At 48.4% G+C, this 27,145-nt stretch overlaps 1 protein-coding gene and 1 long non-coding RNA gene across 6 annotated transcripts in view; one reads left to right on the top strand and one right to left on the bottom strand.

Moving 5' to 3' along the window:
• Positions 1-25,402, bottom strand: part of ZEB2 (zinc finger E-box binding homeobox 2) — a 118,003-nt gene extending 92,601 nt beyond the window's left edge. The window contains exons 1-4 of one of the 4 annotated variants that reach the window (XM_084265640.1): positions 25,381-25,391; positions 24,894-24,950; positions 24,691-24,789; positions 21,561-21,698 (exon numbers count right to left, since the gene is read on the bottom strand). In XM_084265640.1, the coding sequence (XP_084121766.1) occupies positions 21,561-21,633 (73 nt within the window). In that variant the 5' untranslated portion in view covers positions 21,634-21,698; positions 24,691-24,789; positions 24,894-24,950; positions 25,381-25,391. Of the gene's footprint in view, positions 1-21,560; positions 21,699-24,690; positions 24,790-24,893; positions 25,219-25,380 lie in introns of those variants that run through there. The other 3 variants (XM_084265642.1, XM_084265639.1, XM_084265641.1) reach the window with 3 other exon arrangements.
• Positions 22,426-26,638, top strand: LOC311192955. Of its 2 annotated transcripts, none has more exons than XR_014617364.1 (5): positions 22,426-23,386; positions 24,263-24,339; positions 24,711-24,852; positions 24,957-25,027; positions 26,133-26,638. It is a non-coding gene; the product is annotated as an uncharacterized lncRNA (long non-coding RNA). The 2 variants fall into 2 exon arrangements; XR_014617365.1 differs by lacking the exon at positions 22,426-23,386 and adding an exon at positions 24,036-24,115.
• The last annotated feature ends 507 nt before the right edge of the window (positions 26,639-27,145 follow it).

The raw sequence follows: 27,145 nt of genomic DNA, 5'->3' as shown, positions 1-27,145 counted from the left end.
CCATTGTTAATGCCTTTAGAAGGCATCTGTGGGGTTTAGAGCCTCTTTGGGGTGGTCTTGGGAGCCTGTGGGCAGCGGCCACCACCACAACCCAAGTTCCACTCAACATCCCCCCCCGCGCTGCACATGGACGATTTGTAGGAAAAGTCGCATGTTGAAATTTGGGCAGCTGAAGACAGTTGCCTCTTGGAAATAAAACCTGAGGTTTGCATTAAATTTAATCATCTGGGGGTTTAAACTTCCCTTTCAGAAGGAAAGAGGAGATATGTTTTTACAACAGCCCAGACCGCGTTTCACGTGGGGTCTTCACCGCACCCCTTCAGGTGTCTCAGACGGCGATGCTGCCTCTGCGACATGTGCTGAGTCCCCCAGTTCAAAATCCCAAATAGCCTTTTCTTTTTTCAGCATCTGGGATAGGAACAGGCATTACTCTCCTTCTGTGTATATATTTATTAGAAAGATTTTTGCACGGTATAATTAAAGCCGGGCAGTTTTTTACCAAGGGCAGCTTAAGAGGGAAACAGACACAATGTAATGGTTTGTGTCTTCTCTTTTTTTTTTTTTTTTTCCTTTTTTGTCCACACAAACCAGTCACTGAAAAGGTGCAAAGCGCTGGCAAAAAAGTACATTTTCTAAAATTCAAAGCCTTTTAAGAAAGGTACACAATGCAAGAATACGCAGCTGCAATTTTAAAAGGGCTACTGCTCCTTTAATGCCCAGCTGGTCCTGAGATGTAATAAAATTGACATATTGATTCCTTTGAATTTACAAATGCCTGTTTCATAAACTCCATCTCCAAAGCCTAGGCATCTTTAGAGCACTGTCATTTTTTTCTCCAAATGGATCAATTATGTGCCCACGTAATCCTGTTACCTGTGAAATCCATGCATACTTCTCCCATTTGCTGCAGTTCCCAGGCGGACAAACTTGCATTATGTACGCATAAACAAACAGAGCATTTTCCTGATATTAGGGATTGTTTTCAAAGTGAAAGGCAATCTCCTGGGTCCTTTACTCAAAAGAGAAAAAAAAAAAATAACCAAACCCAAAACAAAACCAAAAACCCATACATAGTGTGGTGTTCCTCCAAGTAACCTCACTGCTCTATATGTATAATTATTACACAACGCAGCAAATCATTAAAAAAAACATCGAGTCAAGCTATCTCAAAAGCTTCAACTGCAAAAAGGCACTGAGACTTTCCAGCCAGCCCTCATTTTTCTGTGGAATCAAACTTTTCCCATGTCTTTCCCAGCTTCTTTATTTGATAATTATCACGGTATCTGTAAGGAAATAATCTTCCATCAGAAATGTTTCTGCGTGACTGAAATGCTGGAGAAGCACCCAAAGCTGTGAAGTTTGCTGTGGAAGTTTGGGGCTTTTTTTTTTGTTTTATTTATGGAATAATTCATCTTTTCTTCGTGCTGAGCAACTTTCCATCATTTACACACACACACACACAAGGAGTCAAGCAGGCATTAACCTGCAAACCTACCACTTACTCATATAAATGCATCACACATACAACTATCTCCATATCCCGTGGCATATTATTTGTATGAATATATACCGTGCACATAAATGCATTTATACACACACACACCACGCACAATCCTCAAGTATAAGCAGAGAAAAAGAGAAGAAATGTGGGGGGTTTTTTCTCTTTATATGAATTCTTTATAAAGTACGGTGTATGTACATAGATATGAATTCCCGTTTCATTCTTTCAGGCTGTGCTGTATCTGATTTTCTACACTTCACTGGGCAACCAGCAGTTCAGTTACACTACACTTGCACTGTACAATTTGTCTCTAAAAGGTTCCCAAAATTATGAAACATCTTGTCTGCTGCATGACCTGTTCGCCGCAGTGCCTCAGCCTGCGGTGCATCCGCACACATAGAGAGGATGGCACTGGAAAATAAACCAATTATATATATATATATTTATATACATTTGATGTTTGGAGCCCATACAAGTGGCCCAGTACACCCCTGCCATTGTGCAAGAGTGGGTTTTAAAGATAAATGGCTGCATGTTAACCAGATTTGACATGCTGCACAAAAGCAGCCACCTTTGGTCCCATGACACAGCCAAACAGAAAAAACAACAAGCAATCCTGGCAAAAGATGTCCGACGTGAATGAAAGCCCAACAATTTGTCACATAGTCGTTACAAAATGTTCCAGGCTTTGGGGCTTGCCATGGGACAGCAGCGATAAGAGGAGCAGAGGGAAACAAAGGCTGGGGGCTGTTGGGGTGGTGGAAGAGTTAAAACTCAAGGAAAGCTCTGGTAGTTACAAAGGGGAAACAAAGAGGATATTTTCATTTGGCTCTTTCCAAAGACACACACACACACGCATACACAAAAGCCATAATTAATTAAATCAAGAAGCGCAGTTGTTTTGAGAGGTGATTGAAATCTGACATGCAAAGTAGAAATATTTATGTTTACTTTCTATTTTGGGAACCCGCGGAGCTACTTTCCCTTCACCGCGCTTCCCCACTGCTACAGTGGCCATGGCTCGGGCTGTCAAGTAGTAAGCGCTGCCTGCCTGGTCGGGGCCAAATCCTGCTCACGTTTCTCATGGCATTTGGTCTTCCCTCATGGGAACGGGCCCAAAAAACTCCAAAGATGTGACGGGGGGTGAGGACTGATGTGTGGCAGCAGAGCAGTACCTGCTCCCCTGCTTTCCTTTGAGCTCATGTGAGGCAAAAAAGACAAAGCCCAAACTTTGGCTCTGTTGGATGAGGCTGACTTTGCGAATGGGCTGGATCCTCCAGCTTTCCGCTAAAACCAGCCACGGGCATCAAACCCGACTTTTCTGATCCCACTGAAAGTCATCTGTGCACTCCCACTGACTACAGTCAGGTTCAGGTTTACACCTCATTCCAGCACACTGATATATTTTCCCTGCCCCTGTGCTGAAGCAGGGAGCCCGGTGTGGCTGCTCACTAAGCTCTGCATAACAAAGCTCACGTTTTAAAATACCTTTCAGTCAATAATCATCATTGCTCCAGTGATTACCATTAGCTCCTTTACATTTGGTGACAGAAAACTGGGGCGTGGAGGGAGATGGGACGGTTAAAAGCCATATTGTCTTCTAAATTAGAATAACCAGTTGTGTAACAAACTCTGAGAATTTGATTATTAGAAACATACATTCACACTGTTCTCAGTCCAATTCCTTGGCATCCTCTTGCCCTCTGATGAAGCAAGGAATGCTCCTCACTCTTCTGCAGTCCCAGAGAATGGCAGAGTGCTTTAGAGATATTAAGCTCTGCAAAAGCCCTGTGAATGAGTTTGGTGGTATTTCCCCTTCTCATAGACAGGGAAAATGAGCACGGCAACATTAATTGACTCGCCAGAGAGCACACATGGCACTTGATGCTGCTCTCACCTTCCACAGCTCTGCCTGCGGATAGAGAGGGGGCCAGGAGTGCATCCCTCCCCAGTACCAACCCTGCATCCTCGCAGCATCACAGCAGTCCAATAGAGCATAGTCTTACTCTTGTCCACTCCTAGGCCTAAAGTGTTCACAGAGGTGGGGGGGTTGTATGGGTAAATTAAATACCATTAAAATCACCTCTGAAGTGCACAAGGTTTCTCAAAAGAGGGGATAAAAAAGAAAAAAAAAGCCCAACCAAGAAAAGAAAAGGACAGGAAAAAACCCACCACCGAAAAACAAGTGTCAGCCAGAAGAAAAGTTCATTATTATGTGTCAAGGAAAAATTAATAGAAGGGGATTCAATAGTTAAATTACATGGCTAAATCAGCCTTTCTGCAGGAAAACCAGCTTGCTTTAATTAAAGCATGCTCCGTTCAAAAGCCACCGTGTGTTTTACAGCAACCTGATACCAACACCTGTACGTCCCTCTTGAAAAATTCCAACTGCTTTCACATATCCCAGCCCAGCGACCGACGTTATCGAAAGCCCGAGTTATTTTTAAATAGACACAGGGATAACTAAGCCAGGGATCTCTGCAGAGTCGAACAGGGGGACGAGGACTGTTCAAATCATGAAAATGTCAGTTCCAGCAATGTGTGTCTGGGATTTTTTTGGATTTTTTTTTTTTTTTTTTGGACTGTCAAGAGGATTTTAAATCTTTAATATCTGTTTGTTGTCAGGTTTGCCTCTAGCTCTTCATATCTGCGGGTCATATTTTTCTTCTCTTCTTTTTTTTTTTTGTGTTAGGAATTAGCATTTCTCATTTGCTGGCTGAAAGTTTAGAGAGAAAGCACCAAAATACCCATAAACAAAGTTCATCTAAGGGGAAAAATAAATAAATCTCTGTATGCATAGCCTAGTTAACAATTCTTTTATGGTTGTGGGCTGAAATTTGAAATGCCTGTTTTAAAAAATGAGAGTTTTTACAGAAAGCATGGCTACTACCGAGGGTTTTCTTGTGCTCCTTACTAATTTTAAACAAGGAATGGGTATGATTTCCGTGCTGTATTAGCATCTCTCTTATTTTGTGGTGTCTGTGCTGCACTGTTTCAACTCACCGCAGGTTGCTGCGACTTTTTATGTTCTGATAGTGCATCCTTTAAACACGGACCGTAGCTGAAGATATTTGGGATTACAGAAGACTTCAATGGACATTTTTTGGGCCTCTGTAAGGGATCTTAGCCAAACAACATTCCGTTTAGTTAAACTCTAGCTGATGCCACGACACGCACGCAGCATCTCTCCCCCCCACTCCCCCCCAAAAAAGTGTGAAACTGATGCATTGTGCCATCTCTGGCAGCGTTTGTTCAGCGTTCCCTGCGAACGGGGAGGGGAAAAAAAGATACCGAATGCACGGATTGATTTTCAAATTACCTCAATATTTTGAAAACATTTTCACCTGCATGCTGAGAATGCTAAGAATAGGCAGGAAGGCAATTGTGCATTTGCACAGCCTCCACTGCATTCATTTATAAATTACCTCATCACTGACTGAAATTAACACTGATTCTTACAGGCAATTTCTCAATTTCCAATGCTAATTACATTTTTTTTACTTTTAAATTCTGTACCACCTGTTTTGGGCAAGACATCTTAGGCAGCGCGACCGCATTTAATCACAATTTTAATTAACCGCCCTGTAGATGTGAAAAAGAAGCAATTATAATGTAGATGAATGATGATTTTTCTGCATTAAATTGTTTTGTTTCCCTGGTATGTTGATTGTAACACAGCACACAAATACAGTAACTGTACAATTTTTTTCTATTGTAATTTAGTAATTGTTTTTGGAAAACCAGTTTGGGAATGAGTGACTTCATCTGTTTACAAATTGATTGATACTGTTAACTCACTGATTGCTGCAGCATACATTTTGTATTGCACAGCCTAGCATAAAATATAATTAGGCATGCACAGACTTTGCAGCACCATTTTGGAATCTGAAAATCAACTGTAACCGAAGTGTGCTTTCCTTGAGCATCCTAGTACCAGCCGGGGCTGATGGTACGATAATCAACAAACAATGGGCTTTTCCCATCCCGACGCTGGTAGAAACCCTTGGATTTAATCTGTCTCATGGTGTAAGGTTGGGTTGGTAGGTCATGGGGTTGGGTTTGGGTTTTTTTTTTTTTTTGGGATGGTGCTTTGCCAGGCCTGGGAGCTGAGGGCTGGTGCATCTGCAGCTTGCCCAACTCAGATTGCTATCGGGAAGGAGCGGGAGAGTGATGGAAAGACACAATGATGGCAAAAAGAGCCGCGGTTCACAAAACCCCGGGATCGTTCCTGACACGCGTGTGCCGTGGCACCAGCTATCTCCAGCTACCCGTTACAGAGGGATAAGATCTCGATCTGACTCATGGCTGGCAGATACAGATCGTCCGAGTTATATATATCCCTGCGGAGCCCATACCCGTCGGAGGCAAAGCCTGCCTGCTTTCCCAGGGAGGGAGGTCGGGAAGGGAGCAGATGTGCGGGCGCTTGCAGCACCTGGGCTTTGGGAGACGGTGACACCACCACCCTGCTCTGCCAGCAGTCCGGGATGGTTCTGCTGGGCATCTCCCACCTCGGGGCCATGAATTCCTCAGGATGGGTGGGATGGGGCATGAGGACACAGGGAGAGGTACACCCCAGAGGTTACCTGTGCTGCCCGCAGCCCTGGGGGTGGACCTGCCAGCAGAGAGGTGGCAGCTGTCCCCCTCCCAATCTCCTGTGCAACCTACAGAGCGCAAGGTTTCCATCAACTAGGACTTGCCAGGAGGTGAGAGACCACATCAGTCCATGTACTACCCCACAGCCACCAGACCTGAGATGTCACCCACAGTAGACCGAAACTGGGACGCCAAGCCAAAGAGACAAGGCAGACCTGCTGGCTCCCGTGCTGCTACCCTCCGGGAGGAGGGGGCATGGGGATTTGGAGACATCTTGGGGGGTTCCTGGTCTCATCTGCTGGCCTGCTCACTTTATAAATATTTGTTAAGAGGGAAGGACATAAAGTCTACTGTTCAGTAGGTGATTTTTGTAAGAATCCAGCTATCCATACATAAAAGGGTCTATTATCTCACTGTGGAAGAGATTTACATGCGTAACTCCCATTAACTCTTATGGGACTTAGGCACGTAAATCTCTTGTGCATCTAGAGAAGAATAGACCACATAAGGTCTTGTGATCTATACTGCTAGTAGGTTTAAGTCCCTTTCATTTATAAAGCTATACAAAAAAATTAACCATTAAAGCTTATTCTGTGCAAGCTGTCCCCCTACATATATCACCCAGCTCTCTGTTTGAAGTGCTCGATGTAAACGCACGCTGAGAAAAGGTACCGGAGAAAGCGAGGCCATTCATTCCAGTTAGTAAAACTGTCATAGTTGAAAGGAAGCAGACTAAGGGCAGGTAGAAAAATTGTACAGGTTCTGCCCAGCAGATTCAATTTCAGATTTAGGCTCCAGACTGCACTGTTTGGAGAAGGAATACTTTCATTTTTGCTGAACGCTCCCTCCTCCCCCTCCTCCACCCCTCTCTCTCCCGTCCCTACTTAGAGCCCTCGAGTAAGGCATGGTGCCTTGGACCAAATAAGCCTGAGTGGCTGGAGCGATACAATCTTTACACAATCAAACTAAGATGCTGCATCTACTAAGGGAAAAATAAATAAATCTTTCCTTTCATAAACTTGTTTAAGCTGAAATGTTCGTTGGTAAGCCTGTAAAAGTGGGAACATCTGTGCTCCTGCTGGGATTTGATGTCTCACCACAAACCTTTCCGTAAGCACTTTGATGGGAAACAAAGAGGAAAATACCTGCTCCCCAGCCTCAGTTGGGCAGCTCCTTCTATCTTCACGCCCTGACCCTACCGAGCATTCCTCCCAGCAACAAGCTGCTTCCCAGGGCTACCTCCGCCATGGAAGCTGGCTAACTAATCTCTTAGCAAACACTTGCAGCAAACCTGAAGAGAGTTTACGAAGACGAGGAAGAAGGGGAGGGAAAAAACCCACCATAGACACAAGAAAAATACAAATAACTACCAACAAACCCCAAACTTTCTAGAGTTAAAGCCTACAGCATCTCTAAAAGAAGAGAATCAGAACCTAAAAATAGCTCCATATGCTCACGTTTTTCTCTTGAAAGTCTTTGCTGAGATGATACAAAGTTATGGCTGCCTAATGAACAGGCAGATATATATAATTTTTTAGCTTTTACCTTTTTATTTTCTTTTTTAAAATCTTAATCTGTTTTCCCACTCCCCCCCACTAACCTGACAGAGCCTGGCTTGCTTTATTCCTGCCTGCCAGCAGTCCCCCTGACCGTGCTTACAGGTATTTGCAAGGCACCTCTTTTATCCCAGCAACACCGCTGGGATGATGCAGCGCTTGGAAAAGTCCATCCTGCATGCCCTGCCTGCACACGGGCTACCCTCTCCTCAGGAGCTTATAAGAAAATCCACTGTTGAAATAAATAACAACTCTCAACAAATGATCAAAGAAGAAATAAATCTTTCACCCTTATAAGACTTTTTAAAACTGAAATCCCACATCCTCCCTCTCTCCTCCTCGCCTTTTTAACTGGATAACAGTTAAGATGCTACCAGCCACCTATTTTTTTTTTCCTAGGAGCTGTGTTTTAAATGTTTCCTGCATGGATATTGGACAGACAAACGGATCTGTAGTTCTTGGGAGCAAAAGCTTTTAAAATAAAGTTTGTGTGCGGTATATGAAAACATATTGTTTGGAATTTAAGTTCTAATATCTAGGAATAAACAGAGCATTAAATCAAGCAAAACTGTGACAAGGCCAATATGCACATGGATGATGCCAGCGAGGCATCTCCAGCCCTTTGTTCACAGCTTAACAAAACTGTGCCGTCACACCACTTTAGCTCAACAGTGCCTGTCGAATGGGCATCAGCAGATCAGCCAATGCCTGTCACACACACAGCTGAAAAACTGTTTGAAAGCAAGGCTTACTTTAGCACAAGTCTGGTAGGAAAAGTGAGAGGGGATTTTTAATCATCTGGTAAAGACTACATATATATATTTGGGGGGAGGGAGGGGAGAGAAGTGGAGGGGGGGATATATGTGTTGTCAGCTCTCTTTCCCAGGAAAGTAAGACAGTTTTGCTCTTTTTCACCTTTAAGGCAGGGATGGGTCTGACGGTGCTGGCTGTTCCTTGCTGTGCTGCTCCCTTCCACTCCACATAAGATTTGGATTTATTTTCAAACACATAAAATTCTGTCAGGGGATGTGTGTGTTTGTGGCGGGGGGGTGTCACAAGGAACGATCCCGATTTGGCCAATAATCTATTAAAAATTAATTTGCTTGTCATCCTACTTGAAGGGTCCCCCCCACAAACACCCCAGCCCGCCCTGTGACAGAGGATAAATGAAATAACATATTCAGTGAAATGTTTGGTTTGATTCTAAACGTAATTATCTTTGCAGATGAACGTCTCTCTAGGTTGGGGTTGGGTTTTGTGGGTGGGTTTTTTTTTTTTTTCCTAGGCTGATCAAAATACGTTTCCATTGGTATTAACAACCTCCTCCGTCACTTCTCTTAGCAGTGGTAGTGCACAGGCACGACACCACTCCGAGAAGATTCGCAGCTCAATCAGCTTGTTAGCGACGCCAACTTCAGCCAGCACTTCTCTCTTTGTTTTACATCACTTTTCCTTTCCCCCCTCCCCACCCTTTATGTTTCTTACATCCCCCACCATCCCCATCTTCCCCAACCAGCCTCCTCTGGGTACCAACCGCGGCTCCCACCGCTGCAGCTCAAGGATGGGGGGAACCAGGGAGGGACCGGGACACGCAAACACACACCGGGGGTTGGGGGGGGGGGGGGGGGGTCGGGGCGCGGCAGCCGGGGGGTGCCGAGCCCTCTCCCCCTGCCTGCCCGCCGCTGCTGTCAGCTCGCTGCCTGCACTTTAGCTGTCTCTTTCCCAGTCCCTACCCTGTCAGTTTCTGGCCTGCCAATTTCAACTTGAAGCTTGACTGGGCTGATTTGATGCAAATACCTCCAGGGAAAACCCTGAAACTGATGAACAGTTATGTCAAGTCGATTTTGCACCATCGGGAAAAGGTAACCTCTGCGAGAAAAAAAAACAACAAGGTTAAAGAGACAAGGGCTTTTCACGTGTAATACCACTGCTGCACATCTCGTTCACTGTTTACCATCCCTCAGAAATTGTAACTGTCAGAATTAGTCCTAATTGCAGATGCGAAAGCTGCCATTATAATAAAAACAGAGGCAGTGCAGGCATTAAATGTAGCAGCCTAATTTGTGAGACTACTGAAAAGGTAGAGTAAATGAATATTTCATTACTTTAATTACCAGGGACTACTCTTTTCTTGCTGTCTTATGATAAGTGTTGCTGTAACTAGCAACAGCAAACATCCACTAAAACATAAAGTGCAATAATAGTACTGCTGTCAGGATCGCTGCTTTAAAATACGAGCCGGGGGGGGGGAGTGTGTAGGGTGGGGGGGGGGGGAGTGAAGAGGGAAATATAATGGTTTATCTATTTCTTAGAAATCCGCAGGAGTAGGAGATGGAAACTCGTTTAACGTCAAAAAACAAAGAGGCGAGTAAACAGGTTTTAGTCAAAGAAAATAATGGCCCGGAGGAGGGGGGGGGGGGGTGTGGGGGGGAAGTTGAGGACACACTCGCAAGCCCAGACCCAGGAGGAGCGGCAGGCAGCGCAGAATCGCTTCTCCTCCTCCTCTCCCTCCTTCCCTCCCTGGAGCGAAGTTTGGGGCTGCGCCGCCGCGGGAGCCCGGCGGGGGCCGAGGGGGGGAACCCACCTCCCCGGGAGCAGCCGGGCCGGGCCGCCCCGCTGCGTTTCTCACCTCACCTCGCCCCGAGGAGGGGTTCGCTCGGCAGCGCCGGGTGACAGCGCTGAGACCCCGTGTCCCGTATACCGCACTCACCCCCCCCGCCCCAAAGATGCGGTTGACACCTCTGCCGCGGGGACGGGGAGGGCGAGGCGGCTCCGCACGCCCCCGCCCAAACGCACCGCGCCTGCGGCTGCGGCTCCATCCCGCTCCGCTCCGCGGTGCCGGCGCGGCCGGTACCCCGGCTCGGGGGGAGGAGGGGGGGAGGAAGGAGGGGGGATCCTCCCAGGGGGGGAGCGGCTCTCGGCCGGTCCCGACGCCAGGGTTGCGCTCTGCCGAGCGCCCACCTGCGAGGAGGGAGCGGGTCCCCCCGCTCTGGGTAGCGCCGGGGGTCCCTGCCCCGCTCCGCCGCCTCGCCTGCCCGGCCCGGCCGGGTGTGTGTGTATGGGATGGGGGGGAGGGTGTGGGTGTGTGGAATCCCGGGGGAGGGAGCCGCCAGCATCCCGTCTTGAGCGCGAGGGATGGGGGGTGCGCTGGGAGCCCCATGCCCGCTTGCCCGCCCGCCCCGACGGGGATGCCCTGCCCGGGCCGAGCCTCTCCGCCCGCTCCACCCGGGCCGCCCCGGGGCCGCCCCGGCCCCCGCTGCCCTACTCAGCGCCCTGACGTGGGGGCCGCTGCCTGCCCGGCCGCGGGTCCCAGCCCCGCCACTCGCAAACACCAGCTCCCGGCAGACCCGGGGAAATTTGTCAACAATTCGCAACCACTCTGGTAATTACATTCCTGGAATCCGCAGCGATGGATGCAGAGATAGGAAGCTGCCTTGACTTTTCCCTTGGAATAACCGCCGCTGTTTGCAGCGACCTATTCCACTCTCCCTCGTCCTTCCTAATCATGTTCCCCCGTTCCGCCTCCTACGCTCCGAACCACCGGGCTCTCTCCAGAAACAGACGTGACGAGTTCGCTGCGCCTTGCTCCCGGTTCTCACTCCCTGTCCGGGGAGGCACAGCTCCCTCCTCGCCTTTGTGTGCCCATCCATCCAACCCAACTTTTCCTGTCAAAGGACCCGAAAAATATGCAAGGCTCGCACCGCCGCTGAGAAGCGGGACAAAGTTTAACTTCTCTGTTGGCAGTCGGAGAATAACTCCCAGGCAGAATTCGAGCAAAAGATCTGATTTGCTGAATTCTGCTCTTTGATTCGTATTTGTGTGTTATTGCTACCGCTAAGGTTGTTGCCAACCTCAATTAGATCACAAATGAGATCAGTTTAATTCAACTCCCAAACTGTGACCTGACCATGGTCTGAAAGTATTCAAAAACGCGTTTTAAGCCTTCCTTTGATTTCAAAAGGAATACTGCATGCTTGGTCATTCATACAAATAACATAAAACGTAATTATGGGATGATTTGGCAGATGACATTCCTGCCAAATGACGCTCCATGCCAGATACTGTAATGCTATGGCTGCTGTCCTGGTGCTTGAGTGCACAGCACCCTTGTGTAAGGTGGGAGTAATGGAGTGTGCACGATGTCGAGGTGTTTAAATGTATTTGGGGAAGCAATATGCAACGGGAAGGACCGCACCGCATTTAACCCCCCCCCCAGTTAGAAACTGCTGTATCACTTGGAAGGGAAGTGGATCCGCACTATCAAATCTCCAGGAGGCTGTGACAAAGGGAGCTTGCAGCTTGACACACGGGTAACAACATAGCAAACACCTTTAATTCTGTCATGTCTCATACCCTTTGCTTTCTCACACATTTGTGGCTGCTCTAACATTGACACCTACACTTTATAAAAAAAAGGGGGGGGGGGGGAAGAAGAACCTTTGACAGCAAAAATCCCCAAATAACGCGATTTTATTAAAACTAAAAAAGGAAACACCTGTAAAGTTATTCTTATGCCCAGCAAAAATAACTAACTTATTAAATCCTACTTCTAATGGCTCAGAAAAAAGAGCAGTAAGCAGCTTTCTTGCCAAAAGGAAAAAAAAAAAAAAAAAAAGAAAGAAAAAGGGGAAAAAAATAAAGTTCACTATCAGGAAGGTGAAGCCCCCAGAAAGCTGATGGCTTTCCTTCAAAGGCCAGGAGCCCGGAGTTAATGGGCAGCCACTCGTACAGGTTTGCCGGCATAACTTCTCAGCTATTCCACTGCTCAAGCACGAATCCCAAATTGACCTTCCTCCCTCCCTCAGCAATGCTCACAAGCTTTCCTGGAGAGCTCTCTGGATAGGTGATAGATTATGTAAGGGTGGACGCAAGAGCACCTATGCACGTGTGGCCACATAGGTGTAACCCCTAAGTGATGGAGGAGCCTTTCGTGGCCATACCTCACAGCTCTTCCCATCCCTGTATCTGATGGATTCACCCTGAAAGATTCAACTGCCACCAAGAAAAAGATGTGTCAGGTTGAACGGCTGCTGTGGCTTCAGCAGTGCCACCTCCTAGCCTGTGCCCTCCTGAACAACCCCCCTTACACCTCTCCCCTTGCTCCCAGGCCCAGTACCTGCAGGGCCAGCGTGGCCACCGCCGGGCAGGGCCCCGGAGCGCACAAGGAGTTAACGCTCTTTCCAGCATTACTGGGTAGGTTAATATCACAGCTGCTTGGTAAAGCATTATCCAGCACCTCACTTAACAAAAGCCTGCTTTTGCAAACAGACTCCTACTTTTCCCCAAGTGTCCAAAGGTGTTTACTGAAGTAAATCTGCCTAAATCCTCCATTGCTTGGGTCATGGGGGTGGTTAGGAGGGTGGAAGGTGTAGAGATAATCTCTTTTTGTAAATTCTGTAAATCTTCTGGGAAAAAATCAGGAATCTGTGTCACATGCTTCTGTTCAACTGGTAACATCTCGGTTAGTGTGCTCCTTATGAGTGAAATCTGCCATAGCAGCTACGGGAAAATAAGACATCCCTCCTGCTCCTCATTGTTCAAACTGTTCTCTTCCCTCTCGAAGTTGCTTTAGCACGTTTAATCTATTTGCTGATGGAAGGAAGAAAAAAAAAAAAACCTGTTAGGATCTTAAAAGTGGTTTCTGGAGGAAAAAAAAATAGAGAAAAAAAAAATGACAGTTTGGTCGGCAGGAGATAGTGTAGTTGAAAACTTGTCACTTGAGATTTCTGCACTACCCCGGTTATTCCAACACCAGCAACTGCATATTACTTTTTACATGTTGCAAACAACACAGGAAATTTTGACAGCTCTGCCTGAAAGGGCTTAAATACTTCTCAGTAAGCAAGATCCAGTTATAAATAAACCTTCTCTTGGTGAGAAAAAAGTGGCTACGACCAAAGACCTCACCAATATATATATATATTTTAAACTGTCTGATTAAAAGCACAGAAGAGCTTCTGAAGAACAAACAAACAGGCAAATCTGGGGAGGAGGAGGGAGGGGGGACGGCCGGGGACGGCCGGGGAGTGGGGCAGACAGCCGGAAAATGTACATGAACGTGACTACGAAACCCCACGAGGGAGCCCAGCTAGAGAAACTTCCACAAATCTCGCCTTCCTCCTCCTCCTCCTCCTCCTCCTCCGTGCGCATTTTCTGGTGCCGCTGAGGATTTGCTGAGTCGCTGCTTTTCCCCCCGTTGGGTCGGCTCAGCCCCGGGCCGGCCGCCAGCCCGGGGACACCCCCCGCCACCGCCGCGGCCGAGCGACCCCCAGCCCGCAGCATCGCCACCGCTCCCTGCCCTGCCAGCCGCGAAAAACACCCGCCCCGACCCTTCCAAAGAAAAGAATAGTAATAAATATACATGTATATATGGGGAAGAATATATATCTGTATATTTAAATAGGGGAAAGGGCGATTTTTCAGCGCTAATCTGCTCGCCGGTGGTGGCCAAGCCCGTCTCACCCCCCCCCCCCCCCCCGGCCACCCCCGCTCCCCAAGGTCACGGTGAGTAAACAATAATAGTAATTAAAACAAAATAATAGGCAGCAGTCAAGAGCTGAGAGTACACACACCTGACCCTAACTATAACAGACTTCTCAGAGTAGAATTTGATCCCTCTCTGACACTTTCTACCTCAAGTGTTAGAGCGAGTGGCCATGAATAGTACAGGCATGCCATCTTGTAACACTATCTGCCTGTCAGAAGAGCCAAGGCTGGGTAGAGCAGGATCTATATAAGGCTTGTAACTAGGGGAAGCCCAACAAACAGCTACAAACACCTAAGTTATTTTACTCAGCCTCCACCCTTCTGCTTTTTTTTTTTTTTTCCCCTCTTCTTCTCACTCTCTTTTTTTTTTTTCTTTCTTTTTTTTTTTTTTTTTCTCTTTTCATCTTGGCTTTCTGTTGCAGAATGCAAATGTAGCCTGCCGGCGGTGAATGGGCTGAATTGTGATTAAGAAGAAGAAGAGCTCCTTTCTTTGTTCTCCCCTCAGGGGATGTTTACTGGGAGAGACACAGCGGATCAGATATGAAAGGCATTCAGGTCAGCATTGATGTGAGCGAAAGTGAAATCATACCTAAGGCATTCAAAAGACCGCCGTGTCAGGGGTTCAGCTAACGGTGCATCTACTGTGTGTGTCTTCCCTGTTAGGCACAAAAAAAAAAGGGGGAAAAAAAAAGGAAAAAAAAAAAGGAAAAAAAATCTCCCCACAAACAGACATTTTTAAAAATTACAACAAAAATTAGATAAGGAGGGGACGGGGGGAGAAGAAAAAAAAAAGAGAGAGAGGAAAAAAAGTTTTCCCTCGCTTTACCTCCCGAGGAGAAGCTACAGGACTTGGTGCTGTTTTCCCTTATGGATCACGGACGGATCAGGTCAACTTGTATTAATTGTAGCTGTTGGGATCAGCATCATTTTTACAGGGGGAATGATCTAGCTTGGAATGCGAACCGTTATTTCCAGGCGTACCTATAAGTACCATATCCATGCCCATACGCATATAGGTGTATACGCAACGTGTGAGTTTCACTAAGCTGCGTGGCGTATTTGTTCGGGTACGAAACACGAGCAAGTCGTTTCTTGCCTCCCTCAGAAGCAACTTCAATGATAAAGGACAGTGTGGCGTATCAAAACAGCACAGCACACCTTAAAAAGTAATCTTTTATTGACTTGGAAACTCCTAGAAACACTTTGCTGAAGGTTCAGAAGCGCAAGACGATGGTAACCGCAGGCGTAAGAAGTTGGTACACAGCTATTTAAGTTAAGCTGCCTCAAGAAAAAGCCTAGGCATTGTCATTTTTTTTTAACATTAAAAATGCTTGATGAAGAAATATTCGGATCTTACTTTTTTCCTTTTTTTTTTTTAAAGTTTATACTTCTCACAGCCTAAATGTTCTCTCAATAGACTTTCCAAGTGGTTAGCTGACTCTGCTGGCATAAACAGAGATATGTAAATATATAATGGGGGGAAAATATATCGCAAATTACAGTTAGACATAGAAAGAGTTATGAGGTGGCTGCGTTTACAGGGGCTGAAATGAAAATGAAAACGAGAAATCACTAAAAAAAAAAAAAAAAGCCTAAAAAATTTGAGAGCCGGGACTGGATGTCGCGTGCAGTCACCATCCCCTCTATTCTGAATTTGTTTCCACCTTCAGAACCTTAGTTAAAATATATTGCTCGCCTAATGCTCACATCTGCTTTCATGGTGACGTTTAATTCTGAAATATTTTCAACTAGTGTTTCTGCATCACAGATTTCTCTCCTTTTTCCCCCTCCATACTCTAAAAAGACAACTAAAGAGCAATCAAAAAGGTGTCTGACTTGGCCATTCAGACAATTGCACCCTTGTGGGAATGCTGGAATGAATGGTACAGTGGACACCCCAGCACTATTGACGTTATAAACATGTAAATGAAACACATTAGGGCAGACAATCAATTGTCTGTGAGCACTGCAAACCTGCACTCCCTTTCTGTGTGACAGGCACAAAATAGTGTCTACCTTGGGAAGCCATGGTCTTGGGGAAGAAAAAAAAAAAAGACAAAGAGTTCCCTTTCACAGAGAGGAAAATGCACCTTAAAAAGCACTGGGATAATGCAGATGCCAAAAACTGTTGTGAGGCGAAGAATTTCCTATTTCTTGGAATGAATGTGGGGCTGCTGTAAAAGAATCAACACCCTTCTTTCCACTCTAAAGGGAGACACATATTTTTCTTGGGGAATATTACCAGTCTGTCCTGAGAGCTTGCATCTTAGTCTTCATATATTTTCCCTACCTTGGGCAGTTGGCTATGTATAATTATCGATAATTAACTTGTAATGGTTTCCTTTTTTTTTCCCCCCTTTCCTTCACACACACACACACACACACACACACACACACACACAAGTCCTTTTCAAATATGGCTTTTTCCGGGCAGAAAATGCATTTTATTTGCAGCAATTAAAAATTCCCCCCCCCCCCCTCAAAAAAACTTTCCTTGAGGAACATGTGGAATAAGCAAAAAGCCAGCGAGCTACGACTGGTCACGGATGGCAAAGAGTAAATCAGGCACCCATCTCCAAATTCGCTTGGCTTCTCGAAAACTCCGAATAAAATAAATAGATCAGCCCCTGACACAGAAAACAACCTCCTGTGCTCCATGTCACAGCTCAGCCTGGACATGAATCTGCAGCGAGAGAAGCGTAGCTTGGATAGTCACCACTCCCCGGCCGCTCGCGTTTATTGCATGAATCTTTTAACACCTCTCTCCAGGTGCTTTCTCTGGAGGTGGTAAGCTCGTCTCCCTACCCAAGTAACCAACTCTGGGAAGCAATCTCCTCCAAACGGATTCCCAGCCCTGCGGAGGTGCCCGGGCAAAGGAGCGCTCCCGGGTGTCCGCTCTGCCTTGTGCCACCTGAATCCCACAAAAAGCAGTTTTCCTCCTCACACCCCAGCCTCAGTCTAGCTACCTCCAAACTTCTCCAGGCAGGGAAGACAAGCCTCACTTCCCACTCACTAAAGGCAGCAGGCTGCTTGCTTGCTTGCTGCTTTTTTTTTTCCCCCCTCCCCTCTCTTTTTCAAGTGGGAAGAGTGAAGGAGGGTTCCCCCCCACCACACACACACCACACACACACCCCCCTCAACCCCCCCTTCCTTCCCCCTTTCCCCAGCATCCCCGAAAGGAGGGTGCGTGGGTATCTTTTGGGGAAAGGCGCTGAGCGAGTATAATCGTGTCTGCTTGTTTGGTCTGTGTTCTCCCTCGGATCAGACGCCCTGAAAGCATTGAACTTTCTCCCTTTTCTTTACAACTGGAAGCGAGATGGCAAAGGAATCAAAGAGAGCTGTTTACTGAAACTTTGGAGTAAATTAGGTCCAACTTTCCCCCCTACTCACCCTCCCCCCTCCTTTCCCCTCCTTGCTGGGGATTTTAATTTTATTTTTTTTTATTTTGGAGGGGGGGGAGAGGACCAGGAAGGGGGAAAAAACCCTCCCACCGAACGCCAGACCACAACAGCAAGGGGAGAGGCAGCTCATCTGCTGGGGCATGGCAGGGCAGGGCACCCGGCCGGCCGGACAGCGCTGCCTGCCCGGGGCTCCTGCTCCGCACAGCTCCGCACCCCTCCGCGCTGCACCGCACCGGCGGCACCGACCGCCGGCGCAGCCCCCGCCTCCGCGGGGCGCCCGTGCGGAAAGGGGTCTCGCTGCCCTCTCCTCCTCCTCCTCTTCCTCCTCCTCCTTTGCCGAGACTTCTCTCCCGAGTGAAAGTGCCGCGAAGTGAGTCAGGCGCTGGGAATCATCTGACTGAACTTCCCGGAGCGCCGCCGCATTCCTGGGCTGCCGCTCCGCGCACCTCCAGCCCCCCCCACCCCCCCTCACTCTCCTCTTCCCGCCCCGCTTTCGGGGTCCTCTCCTTCCCATCCTCCGTCCTGCCTCCACCACCACCACCACCCCCCCCCGCCATTCACCGGGGGGAGAGGGAGGGGGGGGCCTCACCCCTCATTGATTTCCATATCGCCCCTCTCAGCCTCTACACACACACACACCCCCCTCCGCGCCTCTCCGCACACCTCTCCTTCACTCCAGCAGCTCTGATCAACCCCGTTATCTGGGAAAATCCCGAGCTTTCTTCCTTTCTACCCTATTTAGCTCCGCCGTAATTTTATCCAGCCCCGTTATCTAATCCCGAGCCTTGCCCATCCTCGCACACACGCAGAGACACGCACACAGGCGTGGAGCCCACTGAGGCATTAGTTGGATTATTCTGTTTTCTCCCTGCCTGTAATTTGTAGGTGACTGCGCTTACACCCCCTTAGCTTCCTCGATGACCATCTATATATATATATATATTCATTTATTTAGTGGCTTTTAGAATTTATGTTGGTTCTGCTGCGTTTCTAAGGAATTTCTGTCTAATTTCGATAAGCATCACCGTTACTGGTGTTATCAGCAAAGACACAAGCTCAGAAGTGACATCTTTTCCACGAATCCAGGAAAGAAGGAGGAAAAAAAAAAAAATCCACTCAGTCCAGATAAATCCTGGGCAATTCCCAACGGGAAAGGCATTGGATACGTGCTTGTCGAGAAAGAGAAAATGAAAAAGAAACCCCCAAGCCCCATACCAAACAACCCTAACTAAACCCACCCTGCCTCATCTACCTGCTCCTCAGAGCCGGATTCCTCAGTCAGAAAATGAATGAGAGAAACAAATTACGGAGGCACAAAGGGAAAAGAGTGGACAGACAGAAAGTAGAGAATTATTCCACCCCCCAGCAACCCCAACCCCCTCCCCTCCCTTCGACAGCCTTGGCCAGAGCAAGCCACTGAAGGGAGAAGTTAGTCCTCCGCGGAACCAGCGCACACACTTGACACGAAGTTTGCAGGGATCTTTAAGTGGTTACCTTAAAACATCGCAATTAAACTTTCGACTCCCAAGTGTGGTGGTTTCCCAAGTTAGTGCAGTTCCGTGAAAACACACTTTTGGTTTTCCTTTTTCTTTTCTTTTCTCTCCCCCCACCCCCCCTTTTCTTCCTATTATTTTTTGCATGGGAGCCACAAGAATCTCTGCCACCCCGCTCCATCCCTGTTCCCCAAGACTTGGCTGCAATAACGGGGCGTACAGGCTACATCCCCGCTGTCCTAAGCAAACAGAGGCACCCAGCTTTCTATTTGTTGCTTTGTTGTTTGGGTGTTGGGTTTATTTGGGTTGGTTTAGGGGCTTTTTTTTTTTTTCTTTCCTTTTTGGTGGTGTGGGGGGTGTGATTTGCGACTCAAATCGTGTTGGGAAAGAAAATATTAAACACGTAGCCGCATCCCTCCTCGCAGAGCATGTGATGGGTTTAACACGCTAAAACTAATAATCTTGTATGAAAAAAAAAGCGAGGAGGCTGAAGAAGAAGAAGAATAAAACCCCCTCAAACACTCAGAATATTCTTTACTGCAAAAGAGCACTTCTGGATGCGTTGCTTTAAATCTCATTCTCTTTTTCTCTCAAAAATGACTGTTTAACATAAGAAAAAAGGCTACTTGACACAAAGCTTTTGTTATCCAGTTGATCAGCAACGTGCTTTAGATACTTGTAAGGGGAAAAAAGCCCCACAACAGACATTGATTTTAGAAAATCAATAACCAACATTTAATAAAAAGAACAGAGGAAACACAAGAGAGGAGAGGGAAACATTACGTGTAATTTTAATGTCTACTAAATTACCCAGAGATGAGGGGAAGGGGAGGTCTCCTCTGTGAGGACCACCTTAAATAATGACAGACACAAGAGTAAAGGGTGGTGGTGGAGGGGGAGAGACTTTAAAAAAAAGATAACAAGGAAAGGATCCTTGGGAAGCTGCTCGGAATATATTATTTTAGTTGGGTTTTGGGTTTTTTTATTGGGTTTTTGGGGTTGTTTTTTTTTTTTTTTTGTAATACTAAGCCAAGCAAATAGATCAAAGACAACACAAAGGGAAAAGCCAGTGTAACATAACGAACAGTTTCTGACTAAAATTCCTCTATCACTCCCCCATATGGCTCGACGCCTCCACCACAACAAGAAAAAGACACACACACACACACACACACACACACACACGCACTCACACTCACAACCTAGAGAGAGGAGGGGGGGGCAGGATCATTTGTTTCTAATCAACATTCTCTTGTCTTTGTGGGGGTTTTTGTTGTTGTTGTTGTGTTGTGTGTCGTCCCCCCCCCCCCTTCCTCACACACACCACCCCCCTCCTTTTCCCCTTCCACCTCTCCACTTAAATGAAGTAGCTGAGCTATAAGCGCACGGGTTCAGGTTCACACAAATATCTTCCTTCCTCCGGCTCCTCGAGAGGAAAGTTGTTTGAAAGTGGGGCCGGGATGGCCATGCGAGGGGCTGCGGGTGGGGAGGGGAGGGGAAGGGAAGGGGGGGGAGAGCTGCCGGTGGGGGAGAGAGAGAGACTATCAGCCGGAGGAGAAAGGAAGAAACTAAGGGAGGGACGGGGAGAGACGGAGAAAGAGAGAGACCCACACCAGTGAGAGCTGCCAAATGTGAAATCAGCCCAGAACACCGCGTCCCACTGAGCCCCGGCCCTCCGCGGCCGGCGGAGACCAGGGGAGAGGGCAACTATGGACAATTGGGCACCGAACTCATTAGTATTATTAATTATTAGGGAGGAGGAAGTTTCATTTTCGAGTCCCTAACAATAAAAAAAAAAAAAAGAAGAGAGGGAGGAGAGAGAGAGAGAGAGAGAGAGAGAGCGAGCCGCTAACTCGGTGCCAGCCTGCCTCGGGGTTCTCACGCTGCCGGGCTTTTTCCCAGGGCCAGCACCCGGGGCCGGCTGCCCTCCCCGCCGCCCGCCCCGCTCCGCGCCGCTCCGCGCCTCCCACCGCCCCAGCTCCGCTCCTCTCCGTTCCCCGACCCTGACAGCGCTTAAGCGACCCGGGAAAGAGGCGGACGAACCGGGCCGCCACCGCCCCGCCGCTCCGGTCGCTCTCCGCAACCCCAGAGCAGCGGCCCGCCCGCTCCGCGCCCGCGCAACAAACTTTGGGGCGCGGCGGCGGCGGCGCGCTCCTTACCCCCCCTCCCCACCCAACACCCCCCGCAATCCTCCTCATACACACACACACACACACATACACACACTCCCTCAACACTCTGCCGTCCGCCGGCGCCCCGCAGCCGCGCAGCCCCCGCTGCCTCCGCGGGACGGCCCCGCCGCCGCGCAGGGGAGGAGGAGGAGGAGGAGGGCGGCGAGCCCCGGGCGGGCGCCGCTGCCGCCGCCGCTGCCGCCCGGGCGGGCGCCGTCCCCGTCGTCGTTCCCCCCCCCCCCCCGCCTCCCCTCCTCCCCTCTCTTCCACCTCCCCGCCCTCCCCGTCCTGCCGCCGGCTTCCCCCCCCTCGCCGCGGCGGAACCGGCCGGAAAAAGTTTGCTTGGGGGGGCCGCTTACCGTTTTTCCTCCGGGGGTTGGCTTGTTTTCGCCTCTTACACCTGGGGCCATCCGCCATGATCTGCTGCTTCATTGATAAGAGTGGATCAGATGGCAGTTCGCATGGACTCGACTCCCTGATTCAGCAGCACGCAGACTCTATGTAACAACCAAACACAGCAACAATGTGGGCATTGGTATATCCCATTTAAATGCAGGGCGCCAACGGGGACCCGAATTTGCACCCGAAAAAGAACCCATCCACGCACACGGCGAGCTTTGCCGTGCCGGGGGAGGTGGGACGCAAGACGGAGCGGGCTCCCCCCTCTCTCCCCAGCCGGGCAGATTTCTTCTGTATTTATTTATTTATTTATTTTTGGTCTGTCTCTCTCTCTCTCTCTCTCTCTCCCTGTGTGTGTGTGCGTGTGTGTGTGCGTGTGCCTCTGCGTGAGCGCGTGTGTGTGTGTGTGTGTGAGCGCGTCTCTCCCTCTCTCTCTCTCTCTCTGTCTGTGTGTGTGTGCGTGTGTGTGTGTGTGTGTTGCACCAGCAAAGCAGATCACAGAGAGACAAGAATTACATCTCAAATGAGTCATAACTCATGACCGTATGAGGGAATGCACAGCTTTTACAGTAGGCTGTTTGACTCAATGCTAGGCGGACCATTTCCTCCGAAAACTACTTTAATTTGACATTAGAACTTCTTTCTCACACGAAGCGCTAGCTTTCTCTCCTTCCCCTCCTGCCTTTATTTCTTTCTTATCTTACTCCCCCCTTCACTCTCCCTCCCACCCCCCGAAGTGCACTCCAGACAAGTGATCAGAGGAGAGGGAAACATGGCTCTCCCCCTGTCCTTTTGGGGTAAAGCACAGCACGGAGACCTCCCCCCCCCCTCCCCCTAACAACGGAGGAGTGTAATTATAAACCTCTGTCACCTTTTTAGTCAGTTTGACAATATTCAGGGTTTCCCCTTGCCCCTTAGTTAAACAAAGCTTCAGAGTGTCATTTTTTATTATTTTTTTTTTTCTTCCCAGAAAAGAAACAGAAATCAAAACTACCGCTGTCAGAGTTTACAGGCTTTCAGTTGGGTTTTGGGTTTTTGGTTGGGTTTTTTTTTGTTGTTGTTGTTGTTAATTAGGGTTTTTTGTGTGTGTGTGTGTGTGTGCATGTGTGTGTTGGCTTTTTTTTTTATTATTATTTAAAAAAAAAAAACACCCACCACCCAACTTGTAAACTTTTGGACCTACTCTCTGGTGTGTGTGTGTCTGTGTGCCAGGGCTGTGTGCAGGAGGCTCTATCTGTCAAAGGCAAAGAGAGAGCAGGAGCATTTGGTTTTTGCTGCAAGAACGCTCCTGAAACTCAGTCCACCTCGAAGAAGATGCTGTAGCTTTAAAGATGCTTTGACTTGAGGATTAGTTTAAACAGGGAGCTATAAAAGATGTAACAGATGCAAACTGTAAAACAAGGGCAATTAACCCTTGCTCTCCTGAGTAGGATCTCCCCTCGCCTTCGCATCTATTGTCTTCTGCACTGGGAGTTTTACCCAAACCCTAAAAAAATTTAAAATATTACCTGCCTCATCAATATTTTAATTATTTTTTCCAGCAAAGTAGGCTCTTTCCCCCCCTCTTTTTTCTTTCTTTTTTTCTTTCTCTCTTTCTTTTTTCCCTTCCCATGTGTCTTTTGACTTTGCTGGAGCTTCACACCACGACTGAACAGTGAAGTGTGTTGCTGCTAGGTCTTTTTTATTCTGCCTCAACTCTCTTCTCAGACATCAGCGGTTATAAAACCTGCTTGGCTTTAAAAAACATAATGAAATATTTTAAAAAAATTTCAAGTGACCCCAGCAGGTAAGAAGATGGGAATATTGAGAGGCTGTGTGCGGGGTCAGCGTGTTTACTCACACTCTCCTGCTTGGGATTCCGCCTGGACAGAGTGAATTGGTGGCTCTGTGGATGTGAATGTGTGTGGCTGAAGTAAGGAAGAGGCTGAGAAATGTGCTAGAAACTTTAGTATTTGCCAGGGTTTGGGTTTTTTTTTCCCCTTGCTGGAGTGGGCGATGGTGGCATCACCGTGGCAGATGTAGCGAGAGGGGCGGATAGGAACCGAGGCGAACCCGGACCCTCAGCCTGCCTCGGCAATTGGCGTTTTCATGCAAAACGACCAATGGTGAATTGTTTTAAATGCGTTTCCCTGCCTTCCCTGCCCTTCAGCCTCCCGCAAAAAAAGTTGTCAATGATTTTAAACCCGCAGATCCCGAGGACACTTTTCTTCCCACAGGACCGGACTGGCTGGTTTACATTTTTTGGGGGGCATTTTTTTTTTTATTTGGGCTTTTTGGTAAACGACTTTTAAGTTCCAGTCAGTACTTTCACTTCTTCCTTTAGGATCCCAGAAGCTAAGGTGTTACTTCACCCAGCTTCACAAAATAAAATAAAGAAATGAAACTAAGTAAGCAGACAAAACAGCAAACTTTCTGTTTGGGGAAACACATCCTTCGCCGGGGAGCCCTGCCCGGGGCTCCAGCGGTGCCCGGCCGGGCTGGCTCTGCATGCTCAGCCTGTGCAAAGCATTAACAGGTACCTGCAAACTTTCTGGGCTAGGATGTGAAACCTGAAATAAAAAGAGCAGGAGGTGGGTGGGGGGATTTATATATATATTTTTATATATATATATAAATTTGTAAGATTTTTTTTTTTTAAAAAAATTAATATTTTTTTTTGCAGGAGGATGAAGTCCCTTCCTAGCGCTAAAACTTTTGCTGCCGCGTTGTAAAAAAGCACCTCCCGTACCTGGCTGACAGGTAAGGGGAGTAGGGGTGGTGGTGGCACAACCCTGAGAGAGCCCCGAAACTGTTCGCCCCCTTCCCGGAGCGGTACCGAAGTGACTTCAGGTTTCCGTTTAAAAAAAAAAAAAGCCAAAAAGAATTCAAAATAATTACAAAAAAAAAAAAAAAAAGGCTTTTCTCCCCCAAGCATAAACAAGCCAGAGAGAAGGCAACACGCTTAAAATGAAATACTATCGAAATTAAATAAGCCCGCTAGAGAGTGAGGTAGTGTGAGAAAAAAAAGAAGGGGAGGAAAGAGAGGGGAGAAAAAAAAAAAAAGATTAAAAAAAAAAAAGATGAGAAAATGGAATTAAATTCCGAACCTACCTGAGAAGTCTTGTTTGTAGTTTTGGCCAGAAATGGTGAGAAGAAAAAGCATGAAGAAGCCGCGAAGTGGAGGAGAAAAGGTGAAGGGAGATGCAGCTCCTGAAGAAATTGTAAAAAGCCTTGCAAAGAGTTGTCGGAAGGACCGTTATTCCTGCTGGGCAGGTTAGGACTGATCTCTTTCTGCCACTCCAGGAAACACAAACCTGGGGACGGACTGACGTGTTACGCCTCTTCTAATGACATTTTTTTCTTTTTCTTTTCTGTAGGAGCGAGAGGAGAGACCCTGTAACACACGCCACCTATCTTTGTGGGGAGGGATAATTGAAGAGCACCAAACGTGAGCATCATGTGGAAACGTGATCGCCAAGTTTCTCTCTGGGAAAGGATCTGGGATAGATTATACCTTGAAGTCTCCGCGAACGCTTTAGCGGCAGAAATGCAATTCCACCTCCTCCCGCCCGCCCCCCGCCCCGCGCCCGCCCCCCGCCCCGCCGCTCCGCGCCTCTCCGCGCCGCTCCGCGCTCCCCCCCACCCTCCCCCCCAACCCCGCCGCTTTCACCCCCGCCGCGGCGCCCCGCGGAAAGTCACCGCGCCCCGGCCCTGCATCCCCCCGAAACCCCCCTCCCCACCGCCCCCGGGGGCCGCATCCCCTACCCCCCACCCCGGCTGCATCCTTTACCCCCTCCCCACCCCCTTCGCCGTGCATCTTCTGTCACCCTCCGGGGTGCTGCCCTGCTCCCCGCTGCTCCCCACGGGGTGCACCCCTGCCGTCCCCCTTCCCCCCCCCCCCCCGCCCCGAGGCTGCATCTTCTGCCCTCCTACCCCCCTGGGGTGCATGTTTTGCCCCCTCCCGGCTGCATCCTCTTCCCTCCCTCCAGGCGGGATCCCCCGCCCCCAGGCAAGATCTGTGCCGGATCCCCCCCCCCCCACCCTCCGGCAGCATCCCGCCGGATCTCCTGCCCCCAGGCTGGATCCCTGCCGGTCCCCCCCCCACCTCTCCCGCCCTCCCCGGGCGGGATCCCTGCCCCCCCGCCCCCTCCGGCGGGATCCCCCCCGCCTCGCCCGCCCGCGGAGCCGGCTGGGGCCGCATCCTGCGCTCGGCTCCCCGCACCGTCCCGGTTCCCAGCTTGTCTCGGAGCTCTCGCCGCTTGCGGAGGGGAAAAGTTGCCCTAACGTAAAGCCTAGAAACTAAACTCTGTTCGGGCGCTGCGAATAAGCTCCTGGCTGACTCCTGCTCGTTTTGGTGCCGTTTTATTTTTATCCTTTTAACGCGTTTCTTTTTGGGGGGCATTTTTCCCTCCCCTTTCATTTCAGCGCGCGTCCAGGTTATTGGAACAGTCAGCTCTAAATCTGATGGGGAAAAAAAAATCCCCCAACCAACACACACAACCAACCCAACACCAACGTGCTGAGATCTTACAGTCTATCTGTTTTGTTCACAGATCTGGATCAGGGGTGAGATGGGCTCTCTCTCTCTTTCCTGGCTCTGCTCTCACTTGGAAGTAGCTGGATGGGCAGAGAGAGAGAGAGAGAGAGAGACAGCGCGGACGAGTAACGCGTGGGACTGAACTTCAGGGGAGGTTACAAGTTTTTTCACCTTTTTCAAGTATTAAAATTAAAATAAAATTACATATAGAAAAAAAAAGGGGGGGGAAGAAAAAAAAAAAGAAGAAACCCAGACTCCACCTTTGCACTGAAGGGATTGGTTATGCAAATATGGAAGGGGTTTCCTGGCAAATACAGCTTTCTACTGTATGGTTAATTAAATCATCACTCAAAAGCCTTCCAATGTGACGCTTCTGTCGTAATCCAATCAGGTTACGTAGGTCCTAAACAAGAAAGATATTTTCCACATCTGGAAGTCAGCAATTTAGCAAGTACTGCACATTATTAACCAATTCAGAGCCCACTTCCCAGGGGAATTTTTTTCTTTTTTTTTCTTTTTTTTTCTTTTTTTTTTTTTTTGAAGTTTAAGTGTTCTTAACCAATGCTCTGCTGTTTTGTTAATCAAAAAGCTGGTTTACACTGCACGTAATTGAGAACTAACACCGAAGTAAGTAAAGGGCAGCCCGAGCTGGGGATGCTGAGCGAAGGCGTTTATCTGCAAAGGGGGCTGATATGGCTGAGCCTCCCAACCGCTCATGCCCAACTCCCAGCACAACCCCGTAGCCGTTTCCTCCCTCTCAAAAAAGAGCTCGGAATAACCTCAGCGCGGAGATAAAACTTCGCGTCTTGCCTACTTGCACGGTCCTTTCCGAAGGTGAGCGCGGAGGCTGCCCAAAGGGCTGCGTTAAAGAGCTGCGAAACAATTTCCCTCCTCTGACCAGAGTTAAACCCATTCCAGCAGCACCGCTTTGGGGTTGCTTTCCTAGTGGGTTTTTTTAGGGTTTTTTTTTCCTCCCCCTCCTGAGGAAAACTGGAACAAACGGCACGCCGATCCGACACTATACTTTTA

This window comes from Gallinula chloropus, assembly GCF_964237585.1.
Source record: "Gallinula chloropus genome assembly, chromosome: 5".
Classification (NCBI taxonomy): Eukaryota; Metazoa; Chordata; class Aves; order Gruiformes; family Rallidae; genus Gallinula; species Gallinula chloropus.
Note: the sequence above shows the minus strand (reverse complement) of the source record. Positions and strands in the feature narration are given on the sequence as shown.